The sequence below is a fragment of the Lissotriton helveticus genome, chromosome 2_2, assembly GCF_964261635.1.
Source record: "Lissotriton helveticus chromosome 2_2, aLisHel1.1, whole genome shotgun sequence".
Classification (NCBI taxonomy): Eukaryota; Metazoa; Chordata; class Amphibia; order Caudata; family Salamandridae; genus Lissotriton; species Lissotriton helveticus.
This window is the reverse complement of record NC_136060.1, coordinates 523757496-523780303: the sequence shown is the minus strand read 5'-3', so window position 1 is coordinate 523780303 and position 22808 is coordinate 523757496. Positions and strand designations below refer to the sequence as shown.

General features: G+C 44.8%; 1 protein-coding gene across 1 annotated transcript in view; it reads right to left on the bottom strand.

Moving 5' to 3' along the window:
• The window catches only part of LOC144821622 (solute carrier family 22 member 7-like), a 207462-nt gene that overhangs the window by 143821 nt on the left and 40833 nt on the right, over positions 1–22808 (bottom strand). Inside the window, exon 3 of the mRNA XM_078678860.1 lies at positions 309–463. Within this exon, the coding sequence (XP_078534986.1) occupies positions 309–463 (155 nt within the window). The remainder of the gene's footprint in view (positions 1–308; positions 464–22808) is intronic.

Genomic DNA, 22808 nt, shown 5'->3' with positions numbered 1-22808 from the left:
TGTCAAGGTAACTATGATCATGTAAGTACAGGTTGACTTTACTTACTCCCACGTGTGTACCTTCATGATTTATATATATCTGCCAGGAATGTAGAATTGGAGTTGACCATAGTGAATCTATACTTAGGTATGTGCACTTACCTTTTTGATATATTGTCCTTAATATTTAGATCTCAGAAGTTTGGCCCCACAATATTTTATACTCGAGATTTTGATTTACAACCCTGGGACAAGGTGGGCTGAGTCTGAGTAATACAATTACATGTAAAGGATAAAAAGACTCTCCTGCCAGTCAAAGCCTTACTTACATAATGCGGTTGAGATGATGGGAACTGCAGAAATTGACATCCCTGAAAGAGCCCGGAAGACGGCAAACATGGGATAATTGACAGATGCTGTGGCGACCATCTCGAACACCAGTGTGAGCACAGAGCACACCAGGAGAGTCCTGCGCCGGCCGTACCTGAGAAAAAACACATGAAAACATGACTTACACACAACTGGCTCTGATGGGTACATGATACCTTCACAGGTGACCTCTAAGTCCAGAGAAAGTCCCACACTGAGCAGTTTTCCAACTTTTTGTAGGGAGGATGCAGCCCTGCCAAATACCACTCATCAGGGGTTCGCCAAACGCATTTTAGTACTGGTGTCCTTATCAACCAGGAACCATCCCACAAGACACGCTGTTGGAAGAGCTGCATTTAAGCAGTGAGTGCGCTGGCAGTGAGTGTGCTGTACTGCTTAGAGAGCGTGCTCTGTTTCACAGTACACTGGCATCTCACTGTCTCCTTTACTTTTATTAATATTAATCACTTCCCACATCATAAACTCTCCAATTAGGCAGCACAGGGGCCTGGGACTCACCTCAAGTTAGGCGAGCTCTGTGAGTGGTCTTCTATCATCCTCCATTCATGAGAAAAATTAACAATCAAGACAGAGCCCTCACATAGATCTGGGGACAGCACTTTACTTATTGTTTTCTGGCAAAGCACCTGAACCACTGTGACCACACAGTGTGTGATTGGCCCCAGAGGCAGACACTGAAGGGGTTGGTGGCAGCTTTATTTTTCCAGTTCTCCTTGTCCACATACAATCATGGACAATGTTGCGTTCACTGACATCGAGGTAGGAGAGCTTTACCATGTCCTTACATTCTGGCCAACCTCATCAGCCCCAGGAACATACCACACCTGACTCTGCTCTGCCAGCAAAATGCACCTAGCTGCGACTAGTTAAACTGCAGCTTGATGTAATAATTTCAATGCTTTTGCATTTGACTTGTGCGGGAGGCCTAGTAACCACTAGTTGAACTACAGCTCTTTGTAGAATTATTTTGATACTGGATATAATAATATTCACTACCCACTGCTAATCTCGTCCCATAATGCTTTGCAGGGCCTATGGTTGGGATTGTAGTTTTGCCCATAACTGTGCTTTGGGTGGTCCTAAGAGGATTGGACCACCTCTGAATCGTTCAGCATAATATACTCTTTTTGTTCAAGGCATCTGCTTGGTCCTCCCCCTAGGTTAGAGGGTACCCCAAAATCATCACCTCTCTCATTGCCTGATATTTTTAATTTTCAAAGTTCACTTTTGTGAGCTTTTTAGCATGTAAAGTTGCTTTGTCAAAGCATTTGAGGGTGCAGTTTAGTAGCTGACTCCGCTATGTGGAAGAACAGAGTTTTTGCCTGAATTTCGTGTTTTTAATGGAATGCCTAGTTAACAAATCCCAGAGCGGAGTTCGTTGCCCAGGGTTAACTGTGGCCACGCCTGGCTGCCTGGCACTTGTGGGGCTCACCTGTACTGTGCTTTATCTCTGCCCATCTTCACCATCTGATGAAGCTCCCATCTGAGAGTCATGAAGCCTTGGGAAGTTACTCATATGCAGACCGAAGAAGACCACCAGCAAGTATCATTTGCATACAGTGTGGACTTCACCAATGTATAAGATTGGCTGGATGAGTTTGAACCTCTGTTTAATAGCATTGGATGCCTCAAGGATAGATTATTAGACCTCCCCAATTATGCGCCAATCCAACCCGTTGCCCTGAGTCATTGCCGGGTGTTCTTTCACCTACGACCCAAGGTGGAAGAACTACTGCATCTTTAACAAGCAGATATCATTCAGAAAGTGGTGAGGCCCCCACCTTGTGTGTCCCCTATAGTGCTGGCTAGGTAACCCAAGCAACCTGGAGAAGAAAGAATTTGCGTAGAAACAATCCTATCCAACATGGCAATAAGTCTTGAGAGACAATTGTGCCCCACGGTGAATTATATTATGGCATAGGTAATGGGATCAAAATGGTTCTCAAAAATTGACCTAATGGCTGGGTGTCAGCAACTTATGTTGGTGCCTGAATCCAGACCAATCACCACATTTTCTACATAGATAGGTCTCAAAAGGTACAAGAGCCTCAGCATTTGGATATCCAGCATTGTGGAAGTGTTCCAGGATGGCAATTCGGAGTGTGTGCTGGGACTTCCGGGTATCAACAATATCAGCTATGATATCTTGTTTCATGTTCCCACTCACGAAAAACATGTAGATAGGCTCATGACGACTTTTCACTGGCTGCTGGAGAATGGGCTCACTCTCAAGCATGAGGAATGTGCATTCCTCCAAAAAGAAATCAGTGCCCATGGTTACCATTTTTCAATAAAAAGGTTCTCGCCACAAGATATCCAGTTGGCCCCGGCTCCCACCAATGTTACTGGAATGAGTAGCTTTCTGAGGATGGTGATATATTGTAGGCATTTCATTCAAAATCTAACTGCCCTCACTAGCCCTCTAAAAGAATTGTCAATGACGAAAGTAGTATGGGCGTGGGGCCCATCACTAAAAAGGATGTGTTCCAGGTTATGAAGAGGGCCCTCTCGCTGCAAAATGTTGTCAGAACAAGGCTCATTCAATGCCACATAGTTATAGGGTGTACCCCAGATACACAGATAATTACAACAGCACCATGGGCCAAGGCTGCATGGGTAAAAACCAATGACAAATGTAGTATTCTTTATGCAAGGAATCACTGTGTAAAGCAACACTGCCGTGTGGTGTAATTAATTACAAGCAGTCCTCATGCAGTCACTCCCACACACTCACTCAGCACCAATACGCTGTGCCACAGATATCAGGCAGGTCTGTATGGAGTGCGCACGCAGGCACACAGCACTGGAATGCCGTACAACTGATATCCGGCAGGTCAGTTAATAATACTTATGCGGACCCTGTGGTCCAAGCTCTCCTCCACATTTTGGCAAACCCCGACTACCCTACGCCCACGGGTGGAAGATAAATAATCTCCCCCTGGTACTAAGTTGATTGCAGCCAGAGTCACACTTATTCAGGGTCCCAGGGAAGACGGTGGGGGTAGGTAGCAGGGCTCATTAGGTGGCAGTCAGCAAATAGCAATTTTGGTCACCACTTGGGAAGTTTACCCAAGGTATGCAGAGCAGAAGCACGCTGAGGGAGATAGTCCTTCAATCAAAGGGTTTCACATTTGACTTCCGGCACCATCCCAGTTCTGCAAAGCACAAGGAGGGGGTCATGCAGTCTCTTGACCTGCTTCCGATCTCTCGCGAAAGTGTTCCTCCATCAAGACAAGTACTTTCACCACCCAGGCTCAATCCAGACAATACAGTTCTGGCAACACAAAGTTGTCGGTCTGGGAGAGGAGAGAGCAGTTAATCTGCTGAACTGTGGACATAAAAGGCACAATCAATAATTGGGGGGTGAAGCGGGAAGCCTTTCAGAAGAATGAGGCCCCCCATGAGACACACATCAATCAAAGTAGCACCCAGGCAATCCAGGCACAACAGATCACAAATCCGCTCCCCCGTACTTCCCTGGAAATGAAGCACAATTTCTGGTGAACATTGATATGAGTCACACCAGACAGTTCTGGTCACACACGGTGCGCGATGATCTGAGTAGCACCGGAAAGGTCCAGTTACATTCATTAAAGAGTTGTACATGCTGAACCTCCCTGGAAATGAGGCACCATGTCTGGAGCCCATTGATACAGGTCGTACCTCACACTACCGGTGACACACAATGAAGAGTTGCAAATTCTGCACCACCCTGGAAATGAGGCAAAAATCCTGGTGCGCATTGATTCAGGTTGCATCTGACAATTTTGGTCACAGAAACAGATTCAAGTTTAGCAGTGCCGCACGAGGTAGAATGAGGCACTACCAAGGGTATGCCACCCCTCTGTGGGTCACAACCTGTTAATCAGACATTGAACACAATGAGCATGCAGTCGGCGGGCCGCATATGAGAGAGAGAGGCGGCATGATCAATGAAGCAGGCCATGCAGGGTCCCACAAACAGTAAATTCGCTCACCACCAAGATGCTTATGTGTGTGAGGCCCTCATAATGCAGGTGTCCCATTCCTTAGATACAGGTAATGATTTTGAGGCTATGCACGAGGCAATCTGGCCTCCGGGCACACTACTTAGTTTAACGCTCATGCTGCACTGCCAGTTGGGATCCAGCAGATAATGTGGGTACTTAATAGGGCAACACTCTCCAGGTGTTACAGAAGAAGGTGTGAGTCCCTCACAGGAGGTCTTTGATGTCCCTGAGTCTTCTACAAGAGAAGAGGGAGCAAGCCGACAAGCTCTTGGAGAGCACTCTTCAGGGCACCACACAGCAGCAGGTAGTCAGCCCACGCCACCCACTATTCAGGAAGGGTGCACAGGTCCTTCCAATGGCAGAAGTCCTCCTTGTGCACAGCAGATTCAACTGGCCAGGTGTACCGCACAGTCCAGGATGTCTGGTCCTATATCCCCACAAAGGTATCTCTACCCAGCTGAAGTAAGGCACCAGTAGTTAATATTATAGTGTGCCTTTGAAGTTGGGGCTGGTTCTGAGGGTTTCCCTTTGAACCACTGATGTCTCCCCTAAACCAAATGTTAGTCCTACCTGTCATAGGGCTGTGGAATGCAGATCTTAATCTTCAGTGGGGCCATGATCTGGCTCCTCAGAGGCCTAGTGTCAAAACCTCTCCCTCCATTTTATCCAGCCAGGCCCTCAAAGGGCAGAGGTCCGTCATTCCAGTTGCTTGCCCAGTGTGGCTGTCACTGGAGAATTATATGTTCCCCTAGCCTCCAGTGCGCACTGGAGTAGAGATAAAAGGTGCACAAAGATTTTTAGAGTAGAGAAATGCCCACTTTCTAGAAGTGGCATTTCTAAGCTATTAATGACAAATCCATCTTTACCACAGGGGAGGGTTTGTCATTGTGAATCCAATGATACGAAACATTTTGAGGCTGCTCCACTGTAAGCCACCACTGCAGCTTAAAGTCATCTAAGGCATTCCCCCATGTTAACATATTGGAAGAACAAACCTCATAGGAACTTTAAAAATACATTAATATTCTTCTTTACCTGGGCTGGGAACACACATGTGTACCTGCCCTACCTTTCACCTACCACCTGCTTCACCCCTTAAGACTTACCCTAGGGGTGCTCCAGTGATAGTGCAAGGTCCCCTCAGAAGTTGCCAGAGGATTATAAAGGCCAACCTGGGCATAGGTGCAATTGTACACACACAGACCTGCAATGCAGTTTTTTTTTTTTTTGGGCAAAGACGTTTATTGAGGTTTGCAACACATACACAGCATTTGCCTACAACCCTGAGGCCGGCTGCTATAAACTTCAGCACTTCATCAAAAGAAGTAGACAATGTTCCATCTGGCAGTCTCGGCCGGTAACCTTTTAGTAACATGGTTGCAGTAAGTCCATTTCTCATGTTGGAAAAATCTGTGTGCGTCTTTCTTTTATATTTTATAACCTTGAACAAACTTGTGACTCTATAAGTTTATCAAGCAGCATTTCTGTCTCACACCTCTTTCCCATCTTACATAGCGGCAGAGTAGCTCACACTCACAACCCAAGTCCAACAATTCCCAGAGTTCTACAGGTGAGGAAGTTGATTCATCTAACAGGCCCACAGTAACCACATTATGCCTGGTCAGCCACGCCGTGCTGTCTTTAGTCTATGTCTTCTTCATCCACCGAGCTATCAATGTCATCTTCCGGTAAGGGCTCACATATATCCCCCCGGTAACTATTCCATGGCATCCACACCTTATTCCATTTGCGAGGATTGGCTCTTATTTTATATACCGCTCTTTCAATCACTAAAAGCATGTCCATATTTCTGCACCACTGCGCCAGAGTTGGCGTTTCCGCAGCCCCCCACTTCTGCGCTATATCCCGTTTAGCTACCATTACTCCCACAGTAGCCCATTGCTGCCCCTGGCATGTCAAATCATTCAGACCCCACAGGTTTAACAGACATATGCGCGGGTCGAGTGTAAGGGAGACCTCAAGAGTTTGGGAAATGGTACGCAACACTTGTCGCCAGTAGTCAGCAATATTCGGACACTCCCAAAGTGTGTGTAGCGGTGTACCCTCCTCTCCGCAGCCTCTGAGGCAATATGGGTGGTCGGCTCTATGTATTTTATGTAGCACGGTCCTTGTAAAATAAACTCGGTGTAGTATTTTAAACTGCACCAGTCTGAATCTTGATGAAATACCCGCTTCTTTGGGGGATGCCAGCGCTGCGTTCCAGTCTGTGTCGTCCATTGCCCCCAGTTCGCCCTCCCATTTTTCTCGCAATTTACGCAATGGGTCCGGTAAATTGTTAATCAACTTCCGGTAAGTTAGGGAAGTGGCACTAGTTTCCATGTAGTCAGTTAATAGGCGGTCTTCCAGCGGAGACGATTCCGGTATCTCCGTACCTATGTCTATGGCCGTCATTAGTGCATGTCGTATCTGTACATAACAATAGGTTTCGTTAGGGCCCAGGTGGTATTGTTTTTGAAGGCGCTCGAACGGTATCACCCCTTCCTTTGTCCACAAGTCTCCTACCGTGGAGATTCCTATGTCATCCCATTGTGTGAAGCCTTTGCTATGTCGTAATTGTCCTAAGGCCTTGGTGTCCCACAGGGGTGTAAGTTTGGTTATAACACCCCCCCACTTGAGTCTAGTTTGTGCTCTATGCCACAGCGCTACTGTGTGTCTGGTTGGACCTATCAGTTTTGCCGCAGCACCTCTATGATATAGCGGGGCTAGTAAACTGTGAGTGCCCAGCTGTGCCCTATCCGCTAGATAAGCCGGGTCGTCCTGCGGGGCATGGAGCCACTGATTTATAACTTTAAGTTGTGCCGCCCAATAATACATTTGCACATCGGGCAGGGCTATCCCGCCATCGTACCAGCCCCGAACGAGCTTAACGTTTGCTATGCGAGCTGGACGATTACCCCACAGCAATCCAGTCATCTCAGCCGTCACCTTCCGCAAGTATTCGGGCGATATTATAACAGGTGCATTTTCTAATACATAGAGGAACCGCGGCAGCACCATCATTTTGAACAGCACTGCCCTCCCTAACATTATTAGTGGGAGTGCCTTCCAATGTCTCACGTCTGCCTTCAGTCGATCTAAAAGTGGTAACAAATTCAGTTCGTAAAAGACCCGGTCATCACGGGTGACATAGATTCCCAGGTATTTAAAGGAGGAGCCCGCTACCTTTAGTGGGCAATCCGCGGGAAAATTCGGTAAGGTACCCCTCAGGTTGTAGATGATGGACTTCGACCAGTTGATAGTGTATCCGGATGTTCGGCCATGTTCATCACATAGCGTTAGGAGTATCGGTATACTCCTTTCTGGGTCCGACAAATAAATTAGCAGGTCGTCGGCATAAAGGGAGACCCTGTCCTCCCAGTTGTCTGCCCAACATATCCCCTTTAAGAGCGGGGCAGCCCGTATCATGGCGGCCAGTGGTTCCAGGACTAAGGCGAATAGTAAAGGGGAAGTTGGGGGCACCCCTGTCTCGTCCCTCAAGCTAGTGGTATCTCGCGGGAGATATGCCCGTTCGCTGCTACATGTGCCACCGGGCTAGCGTATAAAAGCCTTATCCACGAAATAAACTTGGGGCCGAAACCCATGTGCGCTAGCACCGCAAAGAGATATTGCCATTCCACCATGTCAAACGCCATCCTGGCGTCCAATGACAGGATAGCTGCTGGTTCAGTTAACAAAGGGGCCCGAGCTAACGCTCCGTGTACCCTTCTGAGATTCAATGCCGTGCTCCTGTGTGGCATGAACCTGGACTGATCCGGGTGGATTTGATGAGCGAGGTGGGGCATCAGTCTGTTGGCTAACAGCTTTGCTAAAATCTTCCCCTCTACGTTAATAAGCGATATCGGGCGGTATGATGTACATTCTACAAGCGGTTTGTCGGGTTTCGGAATCGCCACAATTGTCGGTATCCTCTGGTCGAGGGGCAGAATCTCCCTTTCTAGACTGTCATTATACATTGCCAGTAGTGGCTTACTCAACACCTCAGACACTATCTTGTACCATTCAATAGGGATCCCATTGGGACCCAGAGCCTTCCCCGAGCGGAGCGCACCTATTGCCAACTGTATCTCTTCCGGTGTCAAGTCAGTGTCTAACTCTTCCGCGTCCTCTCGTGTCAGGGTTCGGGTCGGCACATTATGAAGTGCCACCGTTGCCATTTCCGGTGTTATTTCGACATCTGGCGTGTATACCCTATGGTAGTGATCTGCTAAGGCTTCTACAATGTCTGACGGACGTGTATGCATTACTCCGTCGGAGCCCCGCAATTGTAAAATGTGTCTACCTCCTGTCTTCTTTTTATCCAGCCATGCCAGGAGCTTACTCGCTTTATCCCCTATGTTGTATATTCTATGCGCCGTTTCCTCTATATTCCCGATCACTCTACGCCGCAGGTGGTCATTGTGGAGCCGCTGTGAAAGCTGTAGTGAGTGTAGTGTGTCTACAGTAGGGTCAGCCATGTGGGCCAAATTTGCCCTGTTTAGTTGTGCTTCTAGCTCTAGTAATTCCTTTTTCTGCGTCCGTCTTTATCCCGTTATGGTTGCGATGGCCTGCCCTCTCAAAACTGTTTTATAAGCTTCCCACACAGTCGTTGGTGATGTTACCGAGGTTGTATTCTCGGCAAAGTAGTGCTGGGTCGTTTTCTTTAATTCTTTTCTAATGTGCGGTATCTGTAAATAGCCGGGGAAAATCGGGTACACTCTCTTACGAGCCCTTTCTGAACAGGACAGCGTCAGCACAATCGGGGAATGGTCAGATATGCCTCTGGGTTTAATGTGGATGTCGTCTATGGTAAGAAGGCCTCCCCCCAAAGTAAGGAAATAGTCAATACGGGACAGACTATTATGTACTGCAGAGTAGTACGTGTATTGCTGTTCTTCTGGGTGTAGCTGTCGCCAGATATCTACCAGCCCATGCGCCTCCAGGAAGTCATTTAGTCTGGAGGTGCCGGGAACCTTTCATGTGCGTTATGTATCACTGCATTGAAGTCTCCTCCTATAAGAAGGTCGCCCTCTGGCAGTTCAAGTAGGAATTTCCCCAGTTCCGGCAAAACAATCATGTGGAGTGCTGGAGGGATGTACACCGACACTATATTTACCGGCCTACCCTCCCAATGTCCATGCGCTGCCGCAAAGCGGCCCTGATCGTCTGTTTTAGTTGTTTTCAATACAAAGTTGGACGATTTCCGCATTAGAATGCCCGTTCCACGCAACCCTGAGGTGAAGTCTGAGTGTACTATCATATGGTAACCCCGTCTGTCTAACGGCTGACTAGCTGTGCCCACCAGGTGTGTTTCCTGTAGTAGGACCAAAGCTGGGCCCAACCTTCGAATGCTCTGTAGAACCAGCCCTCGCTTAATCTTGTCCCCCAGACCTCTAACATTCCAAGACATCAGATGCAGTGGTGGTACTGGCCCTGCGTTAGGTCCTCCATCCCCAGCATCAGTCTGCGAACTCTGTGCCATGTCTCTCGCTCGTGGAGTAGTATGAGTGCTTCTCGGATGGAGCCTGTCGTGTCATGCTGCTGTTAATCATTGTTTATACAAAGAGAAATGCTGGCCCTGCGATTTTTGATAGCTATATTTTGAGCAACAAACCAAATCCTTGTTATGATTTGTATGGTCGAATTTATTTAAACCATTTACTTTTTCATATAAATCTCATTAAGTTAAAGCATTGATTGCATGAGAAAAACACTACGTACATACAATTTATACAAAAACATTTGACAAAGAATTTTAACAAAAATACATAAATACATATGACAAAATGACATCCAATCATTAAGTGTACATACATATACAAATACGGTCATACGAGAAGCATCAGTCGTTATGTAGTATTAAGCAATGAAGCTATTTGCAGTAAGGAAAAGAAAACAAAATGAATTGTAACAAATACAAATTTTCAATTGTCTGATAAATAAACTTGAATTCTTTCTGCTATTGCCAATTCCTTTCTGCTATTGCCGACGCGTTTCGAACTCGCTCTGGCATTTGGCAAGTTCTCATCAGGGCTTTCTCGTATTATTCTTCTGAAAATTATGTACAAAGAAAATGAGTGAGATTTTGCAATCCTCATTTTCGTCCCCTATATACATTGCCCCCTACGAAGACTTTCTAGAAAACGTGTACCTTTATTTTCAAGTTGGCAGCGGGTTTTCAATTTTCAAGAGATCCTATTCAATCAATGTAGATTCGGTTCTAGAAAATTACAACGAACCAAATTACAATTTAGTAATGGTCAGGACAGCCTGCGCCTAGATGGCCAGAGGACAATCTTGGAAAATTACCTTCAAACCAGTAGTCTGCACTTCTGTTTGGTAAATATTTGAAACAGCCGTGCGTGGGACAAAAATCAGCTCCCACCCGCCAGCCGGCGGTGGACACGTCTTATTGCACCTACAAGGAGAGTTTAAAGTCACTCAACTATTCCAATCGGTTTTACAAACAGCGGTTTGGAACGAGTAGAACGGGTAACAGAACCGGGTGCCTACCTTATTGTTGGCGCTTGGGCTGTTTAAATGCAGTTCCCCTGTTTTTCTAACTTCTAGCCGGTTTCAGTTCGTTTTTATGTTCGTTTTTATGTTCTAAAATGACAAACACGGACAGTGTGAGCCCGCTCCTGTGTCATGCGCGGTATCACTAAGCGTTACCTATCTTTGTGCTTACCTAAATGTTGGTGATCTTGAAGAAACACACGCTCCCAAGTGCACTCCAAACCAATCCAGGGAGTCACTCGTTTGACTAAGTCGCCATCTTAAAAAGCAGACATGTGATCGTCAATGCGTGTCACATGACTGTCACATGACTGTCAGGGCTATCCGGGCTTTATGGGAGTTGGAGTCCCATTTTGCATTCTGATATTTTCCTAAGTAAAAGTCTACATAAAAGGTTCCACTTGAGCACTGTAATATATCAAAGCGGATTACAATCGTGAAATCTCAGACATCGAATTTAGTCCAGTTTGTAAACTATTGAAGCGCAGGATTAAATACGCTTCTTTCCTCAATAAGACATCGTCCACATCCTTAATACATTGGGCTCGAGTCACTGTGTACAAAACCGTCCACGTGAAATCTGTTTCAGTGTGTCCAGTGTCAACAAAATGTTGTACCATTGGAGCGGTTAGCACTTTTGTTTTTATTCGTGACCTATGCTGTGTTATTCGGGTATTAACCTGCTGGTTAGTCTTTCCTATATACAATTTTCCGCATCCGCAGACAATTGCATACACGACATTCCGTGTTTTGCAGTTTGAAAACCCTTGGTTCTTCCACCTGACATTTTTGTGTGTGAATTCACTTCCCTCGATTGTTGTGTCACAAGAGACACAGTTGCCGCATCTATGGTGTCCCTCGACCGGCTTGAATCCCCACATTGACAATAAGTCATGTTTAGGTTTTTCAATGGTGACGTCCGCACGCACCAGTTGCTGTCCAATGCTGCGGTTTTTTTTAAAAGCAAAAATCGGTTTGGGAAAGGGGCATTCTAAGCCCTCCAGCAGATGCCAATTTTTAAGTATGGTCTGTCGAATTTTATGGGTATGTGGACCAAATGTTGTTACACAAACCAATTTGTCCATTTCGGGTTTCACTTTACTTTGTAATAGACATTCTCTCGGGGTATAGCGTGCTCGTTTGAAAGCATGTTTCAGCAGCTTCCTAGGGTAGCCCCTGCTTTTCATATCCTCACAAAATCTTCCTCCGTGTAAGTCATAGTCTGTGACATCAGAGCAGTTCCTTCTGATGCGGAGTAGCTGCCCGTAGGGTAAATTTGTTTTTAAATTGCGTGGATGCGCACTCCTATGGTGGAGAATAGTGTTTTTGTCCGTCTTTTTTCTAAAAAGAGATGACTTTAAACGACCGTCAATGCAGCTAACTTCCACATCTAGGAATGTCATTTTCAAATTGCTTTGTTCCATAGAGAATTTAATGTCGCCGTGTTTGTTGTTTAGCCATTGATGAAATTCCATCAATTCGGTGTGGCTCCCCTGCCACAGGAGCCACACGTCATCAATGTATCTTAGCCATTGTTTTATACATTTCTTGTAGGGGTTGTTATTTGCCACAAATTTCTCTTCATACTGTGCCATAAATAATATGGCCATCTCCGGCGCATAGGGACATCCCATGGCTGTCCCCTTGATTTGAAAAAAGAACTCGCCATTAAAGCAAAAGTAGTTCTTTTTTAGGGTTAGTTCAGCCAACTGCAGAATAAATCTGGTGGGCACTCGATGAGGTCGGTCTCTTGTGTCAAGGTACATCTCCATCACCTCTAACGCCTCCCCTTGCGGGATTTGCGTATAAAGGGACGTGACGTCCATAGTGACCATTATTTCCTCAAGTGGATTAAATTCTAGGCCCTCTATTTTAGTGAGGAAATCGGTCGTATCTTTCAGGTATGATGTCACATTACAGATGAAGGGCTTTAGGAAAAAATCCACATATTTGGACAGTGGCTCTAGACAAGAGTCACACCCCGAGACGATAGGACGTCCGGGGGGGTCATTCAGATTTTTGTGAATCTTGGGCAGAAAGTACAATATAGGAGTCCGTGGGAATTTTTTAACCAAAAATTCACCTTCCTTTTTGCCCACAAACCCTTCTTCAACACCACTCGCAATCAATTGCGTTATTGTCCCTAGTATGTCTTTAGTTGGATCCACATCAACTTTCCTATACCATATCTGGTTATTGACCTGTGATTCACCTTCCAAAATGTATTTCTCCCTTGGCCACAACACAGTGGCACCGCCTTTATCTGCAGCTTTCACTACAATAGATGAATCCGCTCTAAGATTTTGTATCGCTTGGCGTTGGCCTCTACTGATGTTCGGTTTGACAAACATTTTGTTCTTTTCAAGTTTATTAATAGAGGACAAGACTACTTGTTCAAATGCCAAAATCTGTTTAGGGATATTATAACTGGGAATAAAGGTAGATTTGTTCCGCAGTCCTGTTGTCTCAATCTCTAGAGGAGGCGGCTGGGTAGCGAAAAAGGCTTTTAATCGCACTTTCCGACAGAAGGCAATGGCTTTCATCTTGGTTTTGGTGAAGTCAGGTTGATGATTGGGGACAAACTTTAAACCCAAGTTGAGGACAGACTCTTCATCTCTTGTTAAGATTTTATTTGACAAGTTAACTATAGAGGAAGACATTTCTATGTTTTGTAAACGTTCCTCCGGGTACGCATTTCCCATGGTATTTTGTTTCGTGGTTTTCCTTGTTGGCCCTTCTCTAAAAAAGAGACCTGTTTTTTATTGGTATTCCCTCTTGCCTCAGTGCCCGAAGAATCAGATGAGGACGATGTCTCAGAGAATGTTTTGAATCGATTGCGGGACCGTCCTTGATAGTTATACAGTGCTCCGCGTGAATCGACCTGCGAATAAAAATCCTCCTTCAAAAAAGGGTAGGCTTTCTCTAATGTAAATGATTTAGAGTCTTTCTCGTATTGAGCGGTCTTGTTATTAATCGTGTTATCTCTAAACGATTAATAACAAGACCGCTCAACTTGGGTTTAAAGTTTGTCCCCAATCATCAACCTGACTTCACCAAAACCAAGATGGAAGCCATTGCCTTTGCCTTCTGTCGGAAAGTGCGATTAAAAGCCTTTTTCGCTACCCAGCCGCCTCCTCTAGAGATTGAGACAACAGGACTGCGGAACAAATCTACCTTTATTCCCAGTTATAATATCCCTAAACAGATTTTGGCATTTGAACAAGTAGTCTTGTCCTCTATTAATAAACTTGAAAAGAACAAAATGTTTGTCAAACCGAACATCAGTAGAGGCCAACGCCAAGCGATACAAAATCTTAGAGCGGATTCATCTATTGTAGTGAAAGCTGCAGATAAAGGCGGTGCCACTGTGTTGTGGCCAAGGGAGAAATACATTTTGGAAGGTGAATCACAGGTCAATAACCAGATATGGTATAGGAAAGTTGATGTGGATCCAACTAAAGACATACTAGGGACAATAACGCAATTGATTGCGAGTGGTGTTGAAGAAGGGTTTGTGGGCAAAAAGGAAGGTGAATTTTTGGTTAAAAAATTCCCACGGACTCCTATATTGTACTTTCTGCCCAAGATTCACAAAAATCTGAATGACCCCCCCGGACGTCCTATCGTCTCGGGGTGTGACTCTTGTCTAGAGCCACTGTCCAAATATGTGGATTTTTTCCTAAAGCCCTTCATCTGTAATGTGACATCATACCTGAAAGATACGACCGATTTCCTCACTAAAATAGAGGGCCTAGAATTTAATCCACTTGAGGAAATAATGGTCACTATGGACGTCACGTCCCTTTATACGCAAATCCCGCAAGGGGAGGCGTTAGAGGTGATGGAGATGTACCTTGACACAAGAGACCGACCTCATCGAGTGCCCACCAGATTTATTCTGCAGTTGGCTGAACTAACCCTAAAAAAGAACTACTTTTGCTTTAATGGCGAGTTCTTTTTTCAAATCAAGGGGACAGCCATGGGATGTCCCTATGCGCCGGAGATGGCCATATTATTTATGGCACAGTATGAAGAGAAATTTGTGGCAAATAACAACCCCTACAAGAAATGTATAAAACAATGGCTAAGATACATTGATGACGTGTGGCTCCTGTGGCAGGGGAGCCACACCGAATTGATGGAATTTCATCAATGGCTAAACAACAAACACGGCGACATTAAATTCTCTATGGAACAAAGCAATTTGAAAATGACATTCCTAGATGTGGAAGTTAGCTGCATTGACGGTCGTTTAAAGTCATCTCTTTTTAGAAAAAAGACGGACAAAAACACTATTCTCCACCATAGGAGTGCGCATCCACGCAATTTAAAAACAAATTTACCCTACGGGCAGCTACTCCGCATCAGAAGGAACTGCTCTGATGTCACAGACTATGACTTACACGGAGGAAGATTTTGTGAGGATATGAAAAGCAGGGGCTACCCTAGGAAGCTGCTGAAACATGCTTTCAAACGAGCACGCTATACCCCGAGAGAATGTCTATTACAAAGTAAAGTGAAACCCGAAATGGACAAATTGGTTTGTGTAACAACATTTGGTCCACATACCCATAAAATTCGACAGACCATACTTAAAAATTGGCATCTGCTGGAGGGCTTAGAATGCCCCTTTCCCAAACCGATTTTTGCTTTTAAAAAAAACCGCAGCATTGGACAGCAACTGGTGCGTGCGGACGTCACCATTGAAAAACCTAAACATGACTTATTGTCAATGTGGGGATTCAAGCCGGTCGAGGGACACCATAGATGCGGCAACTGTGTCTCTTGTGACACAACAATCGAGGGAAGTGAATTCACACACAAAAATGTCAGGTGGAAGAACCAAGGGTTTTCAAACTGCAAAACACGGAATGTCGTGTATGCAATTGTCTGCGGATGCGGAAAATTGTATATAGGAAAGACTAACCAGCAGGTTAATACCCGAATAACACAGCATAGGTCACGAATAAAAACAAAAGTGCTAACCGCTCCAATGGTACAACATTTTGTTGACACTGGACACACTGAAACAGATTTCACGTGGACGGTTTTGTACACAGTGACTCGAGCCCAATGTATTAAGGATGTGGACGATGTCTTATTGAGGAAAGAAGCGTATTTAATCCTGCGCTTCAATAGTTTACAAACTGGACTAAATTCGATGTCTGAGATTTCACGATTGTAATCCGCTTTGATATATTACAGTGCTCAAGTGGAACCTTTTATGTAGACTTTTACTTAGGAAAATATCAGAATGCAAAATGGGACTCCAACTCCCATAAAGCCCGGATAGCCCTGACAGTCATGTGACAGTCATGTGACACGCATTGACGATCACATGTCTGCTTTTTAAGATGGCGACTTAGTCAAACGAGTGACTCCCTGGATTGGTTTGGAGTGCACTTGGGAGCGTGTGTTTCTTCAAGATCACCAACATTTAGGTAAGCACAAAGATAGGTAACGCTTAGTGATACCGCGCATGACACAGGAGCGGGCTCACACTGTCCGTGTTTGTCATTTTAGAACATAAAAACGAACATAAAAACAAACTGAAACCGGCTAGAAGTTAGAAAAACAGGGGAACTGCATTTAAACAGCCCAAGCGCCAACAATAAGGTAGGCACCCGGTTCTGTTACCCGTTCTACTCGTTCCAAACCGCTGTTTGTAAAACCGATTGGAATAGTTGAGTGACTTTAAACTCTCCTTGTAGGTGCAATAAGACGTGTCCACCGCCGGCTGGCGGGTGGGAGCTGATTTTTGTCCCACGCACGGCTGTTTCAAATATTTACCAAACAGAAGTGCAGACTACTGGTTTGAAGGTAATTTTCCAAGATTGTCCTCTGGCCATCTAGGCGCAGGCTGTCCTGACCATTACTATATTGTAATTTGGTTCGTTGTAATTTTCTAGAACCGAATCTACATTGATTGAATAGGATCTCTTGAAAATTGAAAACCCGCTGCCAACTTGAAAATAAAGGTACACGTTTTCTAGAAAGTCTTGGTAGGGGGCAATGTATATAGGGGAAGAAAATGAGGATTGCAAAATCTCACTCATTTTCTTTGTACATAATTTTCAGAAGAATAATACGAGAAAGCCCTGATGAGAACTTGCCAAATGCCAGAGCGAGTTCGAAACGCGTCGGCAATAGCAGAAAGGAATTGGCAATAGCAGAAAGAATTCAAGTTTATTTATCAGACAATTGAAAATTTGTATTTGTTACAATTCATTTTGTTTTCTTTTCCTTACTTCAAATAGCTTCATTGCTTAATACTACATAACGACTGATGCTTCTCGTATGACCGTATTTGTATATTTATGTACACTTAATGATTGGATGTCATTTTGTCATATGTATTTATGTATTTTTGTTAAAATTCTTTGTCAAATGTTTTTGTATAAATTGTATGTACGTAGTGTTTTTCTCATGCAATCAATGCTTTAACTTAATGAGATTTATATGAAAAAGTAAATGGTTTAAATAAATTCGACCATACAAATCATAACAAGGATTTGGTTTGTTGCTCAAAATATAGCTATCAAAAATCGCAGGGCCAGCATTTCTCTTTGTATAAATTATTCTATGGTCCAGCTGACCCTGTGTCCCGGGACCTAACTCCTTATTTTCTGCAAGCTGTTAATCATTGTGCCTTCTGCTATTTGCCATGCCCACCCTTCAGAGCTTCTCATGTGATTTGTGTCACTGCCCTCGAGTATCGAAGGACCCATGATCAGTACGAGCCGCTACCGCTGTGGTGGGTGCGTGTCTGCTTGAATATCTGTTTCATCACACCACCTCCCACCTTCCTGAGTCAAACAATGAAAAAAAAGTGGAAACATCTCCCCTCCTAACTCCCCCCTCCCTGCCCCCCTGCTATACGGACCCCGAACTGCCCGCCCCCCCAACTTAGCAGAGTGCTTGACCCATTCCCAACACAATATACTTGCTTGCTGGGGTAGAGGACTCTCCGGAGTCAGCGGCCTCTCTCCCCCTCCGTGGAGGACCTCCGCCCAGTGTCCAGTGGCGGTTCTTCAGGCAGTCAAATAGAATGACAATACTGTACAGTTACGGGGCGCTCATTGTTCCTCGTTGTCTTCCTCATTGACATTATCTCTTGGTGGTGACCCATGCTCTGTCATTCCTCCTGATGCTTGAGAATGTTGGTGTCGGTCATTGCCCTGTGACCCATTCGTTCTGTGTGACCTGCGGGGTTGACTGGCCGGCCGCCAGCCCTCCAACCAGTCCTGGGCGATCTCCGGGGTATCGAAGAACCAGGTTTTATTGTCAGCCACAATTCGCAACCTGGCCGGGAAGAGCATCGAGAATGGAATCTCCCTTTTCCTAAGTTCTTTCTTCACTTCAACGAACGTCCTCCTTCTGCGTGCGACCTCCGCCGTGTAATCTGGGAAGAAGGATAGCGTAGAATTCAGGACCTTGACAGGGGGGGAAACTCGCGCTGCCTGTAGGATTACGTCTCTGTCTCGAAAATTGAATAGGCGGGCTATGACTTTGAAAACATAAGTATTAGAATGCCATGAATATAGGAAGTTGGAATTGTGAATCTGAAATTGAACTAATAACATCTGCGAACCAACAAAAAGCCTATTAAAAGATGGCCGCCGTAGTTTTGGGAATAATGACCCTACATGTACTACATGAATAAGGAATGTCCATGGATTGTGGGCTTATAACAAAAATGACATTATTCATGAGTTGAGGACAAACAATATAAATGGAGCACAAAAGTAATTTTCGGGTTGTTACTTGTGTCCGACAGTAGTAGACACGAAGTGTTTACATTTTGAAAGATGACCGCCACGAAAAATGCCCAGACAATTGATAATAACCAATCCCAAGATGGCGGCGGTGTCCACAGATTGAATCTGCAGTTACCGGATCGCCAGACGAACAGGTAAGGGGAGAGCGGTACACTAAAAGACGCCAGCAAGTTCCTTATATTCTGTAAACTAAACCTAAGTCTCCACACACAGGTAAAGACACCGAGACAGCCTGTAGATTACATTGCTGCTCGAGGACGACAATTACACGGAGGGTTGCTGAACAAAAAAACGTTTAAATTCATCAGGTATGCCTTCCCAAGTGTGAAAGTGAGTCAAAAGAGGAACGGGGAAACGCTTGTAGATATAACAGGGGCGTTTTTATGAATTTCAGGTTATGATTGATATAAATGCCACTTGATGAGCACCCCCGCTCAAAGAGATTAAGAGACACGGAGGGTTGCCGACCGTGCACTGCAATCACAACAGGTATGCCTTCCCGATTATGAACGCGAGTAAAAGGCAAAATAGAGAAACGCTTTTGAGATATGACGGGGCGTCTTTAAGATTTTTAGGTCAAGATTAGTTTTAAAGCCAAAGGACGAGCGCCCCCGTACAAAGAGATTAAAGCAAGAGTCCCGTGTTATCAACAAAGACACACCAAGGTATGTCCTAGGAGAGATCGGGTTTTATACTGTAAAGCTGCAATGTCCTGCACAAATAGTGATGAATTTTCTCACTTTGGGTGCAGGAACAAGACCACGAGAACTGGGTTGAGTGAAATCATACCTGTAGACCGGCGACTGCTGGATAAACAGGTAAAAATAGCGATAGTTTGAGTAGACAGAGAAGATAAGTGATAAACAATAGTGAATTAAAACAAGCTTTTGCTTTTTACACATTTTCTAGATAATTACAAAAGACAGAGCCCTGAAGAGAACCTGAGAACTGAAGTCAGCTGGTTCGAAACGCGTCGGCACATAAAATAGACATTAACCGATTTATAGACCAATTAATTCATTTGTGGTTTATTTCAAAAATAGTTTTGTTGTTAGCATTTATATGCGGTTTATTTAATTTGGAACTGAGCGTTACTTTGTTAATCACAGATAGAAAAGGGTTTGTGTATATAAAGTGAAAAACTGTATATTGTGTATATATGTGTGTTATTGAATAATGTTTTGTATTTATGTGTAAATGGTAAAAATGTCTAGTGTTCTTTTCATACATGAAAATTTTGAAGAAAATGAAAAAATAGAATAAAAGGGTGCGAATAAGATATACCCAATAAACGTAGGAGTAACACTGGTTTGTTTTTCCTCAAACGTGAGGATTTAGAGAAGTGTGTAGTTGGTACTTGATATTTTTCCCAGTATACTTATGGTCCAACCAACTACATGTCCCAGGACCTAACTCCTTTAATTTACATACCTTTTTACAGGGCACTCACAAGTACAACACCTAAACCAATCAAGTAAGCACCCGGTCCTAGCATGTGTAGGAATGGTGTGTGCGCTTTCACACTGCAGTACAGTGGGAAAGCGCCCAGAGCACTAAGGCCATGAAAAAAGATTCACCAAAAACCAGGAGGAAAAAGAAAAGTTTGGAGATATCCCGTAAGAAGGGCCATGTCCAACAGGGCTCCCATAGTGTATGCTGGTTAACGGACATGGAGCAACGGTACTTTGAAAGTGAGGAGGACATCGCAATCCATTTGGGTTGCAGACATTTCCACATATATCTCTATGTGCACACTGACCACAAACTACTTCTTTCTCTCTTAACAGGATCCTCCGCCATGCCACCTCTGTAAATTGCGAAGTGGCTTCTCTAACTGCAGGGGCACCGGTTTTCTGTGGAGTACCGGCCCAGGACTCAGAATGCGGCAGATTATCTCTCTTGACATGCATGGCTGGCAGCATCCAAAAAGAGTTGGAGTGGAGAAAGTAGAGTATATAAGATTGGTGGTTGAAAGGGCACAACCTTTACCTATCTTGCTAAAGGACATTGTGGAAGCCACTAAACTGGATGAGTGTTTTCAGCTGGCTTTCTCTGCAGTAAACAGGGGGAACTGGAAAGTAATGACACAATTGTTGTCCAATCGGACTATTGAGGCAAGACAGACACTACTCTCACTCTACCACATACGGCGTGAGCTAGCTGCCACTCCTGAAGGCTGGTTACTGAGAGGGCCCCGGCTGGTAATACCCAGGCAATTGACACTGTGCGTTGTTGACTTGGCCCATGCAGCCCAGCAAGGAATTCTCAAAAACAAAGTCCAGACTCATATGTAAGGACGGGTTCACGGACTGGATGAACTCGTTGAACACACAGAGCAATCTTGTCTGCTGTGTCAGGCTGCTGACCTCCAAGCCCATCAGCACCTATCATTACGGAAGGCATTACTCAACGGCCTTGACACCGAGCCAGTGCTGTATTTGGGGGTCTGCCGGACAGCAGAAACATGCAATTTGTGTAATGCACGTACACCATACGGTGTCTTGGCGCTTATAGAAGAGAGATGATCAGCTGGTTATACGATCAATCATTCATAGGCCAGGTTTTTAACTGTCTCTTAAAATAAAAGTAGCATGAAGAAGATCTAATGTTGTAAGAAAGTGCATTCTAAAAGTAGGGGGCCAATACTGCGAAACGGGATCCACCGGTTCTTTTCCACTTGAAGGTGGGAATGGCTAACAGGGACTGGTTGGAGGACCTAATGGCAGGCAGAGACATACCTCTGGATTGGAAATAAATTTTAGGCATGTGCCATGGAGTGATTTACATATCAGTCATCCGACCTTAAATAAAGAGCGTAGGGTTACTAGAAGCCAGTGTAGTTTCCTCATAGGAGGAGTGACGTGGTGCCATCTTGGCTGGTGATAAATAAGTCTTGCTGCCTGATTTTGCACTGGTTGCAGTCTTCTCATTAAGTACCCTGGACGGCCAAAGTAAGTGGAGATGGGCAGATGGCGTAATTGAGGTGTGAGAATACCAGGGATAGAATAACCTGGATCACTGCTTCCTTTGGAAGGAATCTACAGATTTTCCTGATCTTACCGAGTTGGAAAAAGAAGGTAGAGACCACTTTTCCAATCTGGGTTTTCATCGAGAGGTCCCTATCAATTGTAAAAATTAGGCTCTTGGCTGAGGAAGAAGGAAGTGGGGGCACTCGAACCTCTGCTGGCCAGAAATTCGAGGTCCAGGGGTTTCGATAGCAGCCGGTTAGGATCCGCTTTGTTTTATCAGGATTTCATTTTAAATGGTTGTTATCCATTCACTTGCGGAAGTATACCATAGTGGTCTGAAAATTTAGGATAAAGGCTGGGGTATTATCAATGGTGAAAATCAGTTGAAGATTTGCACCTTGCCTTCGCCCAAGGACTGAATAAGGGGAAGGAGATACAAATAAATAGGTGTGTAGACAGGGAGGAATCCTGCGGGACCCCACAAGTTAGTTTAAATCTTGGAGCCATGTATTGGGAAAAACGGACAGATTGAGAGCGATCGTCTAAAAAGGATGTCAGCCATTAAAGGGTGGCTCCCTGGACATCTGCGTCCCTGACACGATCCACTAAAAGTTTATGGACGACTGTGTCAAAGGCCACCAAGAGGTCGAGGATCACTAACACCATAGTGGTGCCTTTATCAGCCTCCTTCTTTATTTCATCCAGCACACTCAAGATTACCATCCTAGTAGAATGGGAGGGACAAAAGCCTGCTTGGCAGGGATGTAAAAAGCGGGATTGTTCTCTGAAGGAGCAAATACAGTTGGCTACGTGGGCTTCTAGCACTTTAGCTAGGTAAGGAAGTAGTTAAACTGAGCGGTAGTTCAAGGGGACCGAAGCATCATAATTAATGGGACTATCACAGCTTCCTTAAAGAATCTGGGGCTCAAGCCCTGGTTAAGTGAGCAATTTAGGAGGGATATGGCCGGCTCGGGACATGCTAGAAAGAATTCTCTCAAAATATGTGGGGGGCAACTGTCAGCCAGGGAGCATGATTTTTCTTTAGTTAACAGGTCGAGTGGGATTCTTTGCTAATGACTTGAAACTGATGAAACGAGTAAGGATTCCTGGAAGTCACATCCTGTTTATCAAAGGGTGGGTTATCTGGAAGACTAGCTTTGATAGAACTGATTTTATCAATGAAAAATGTA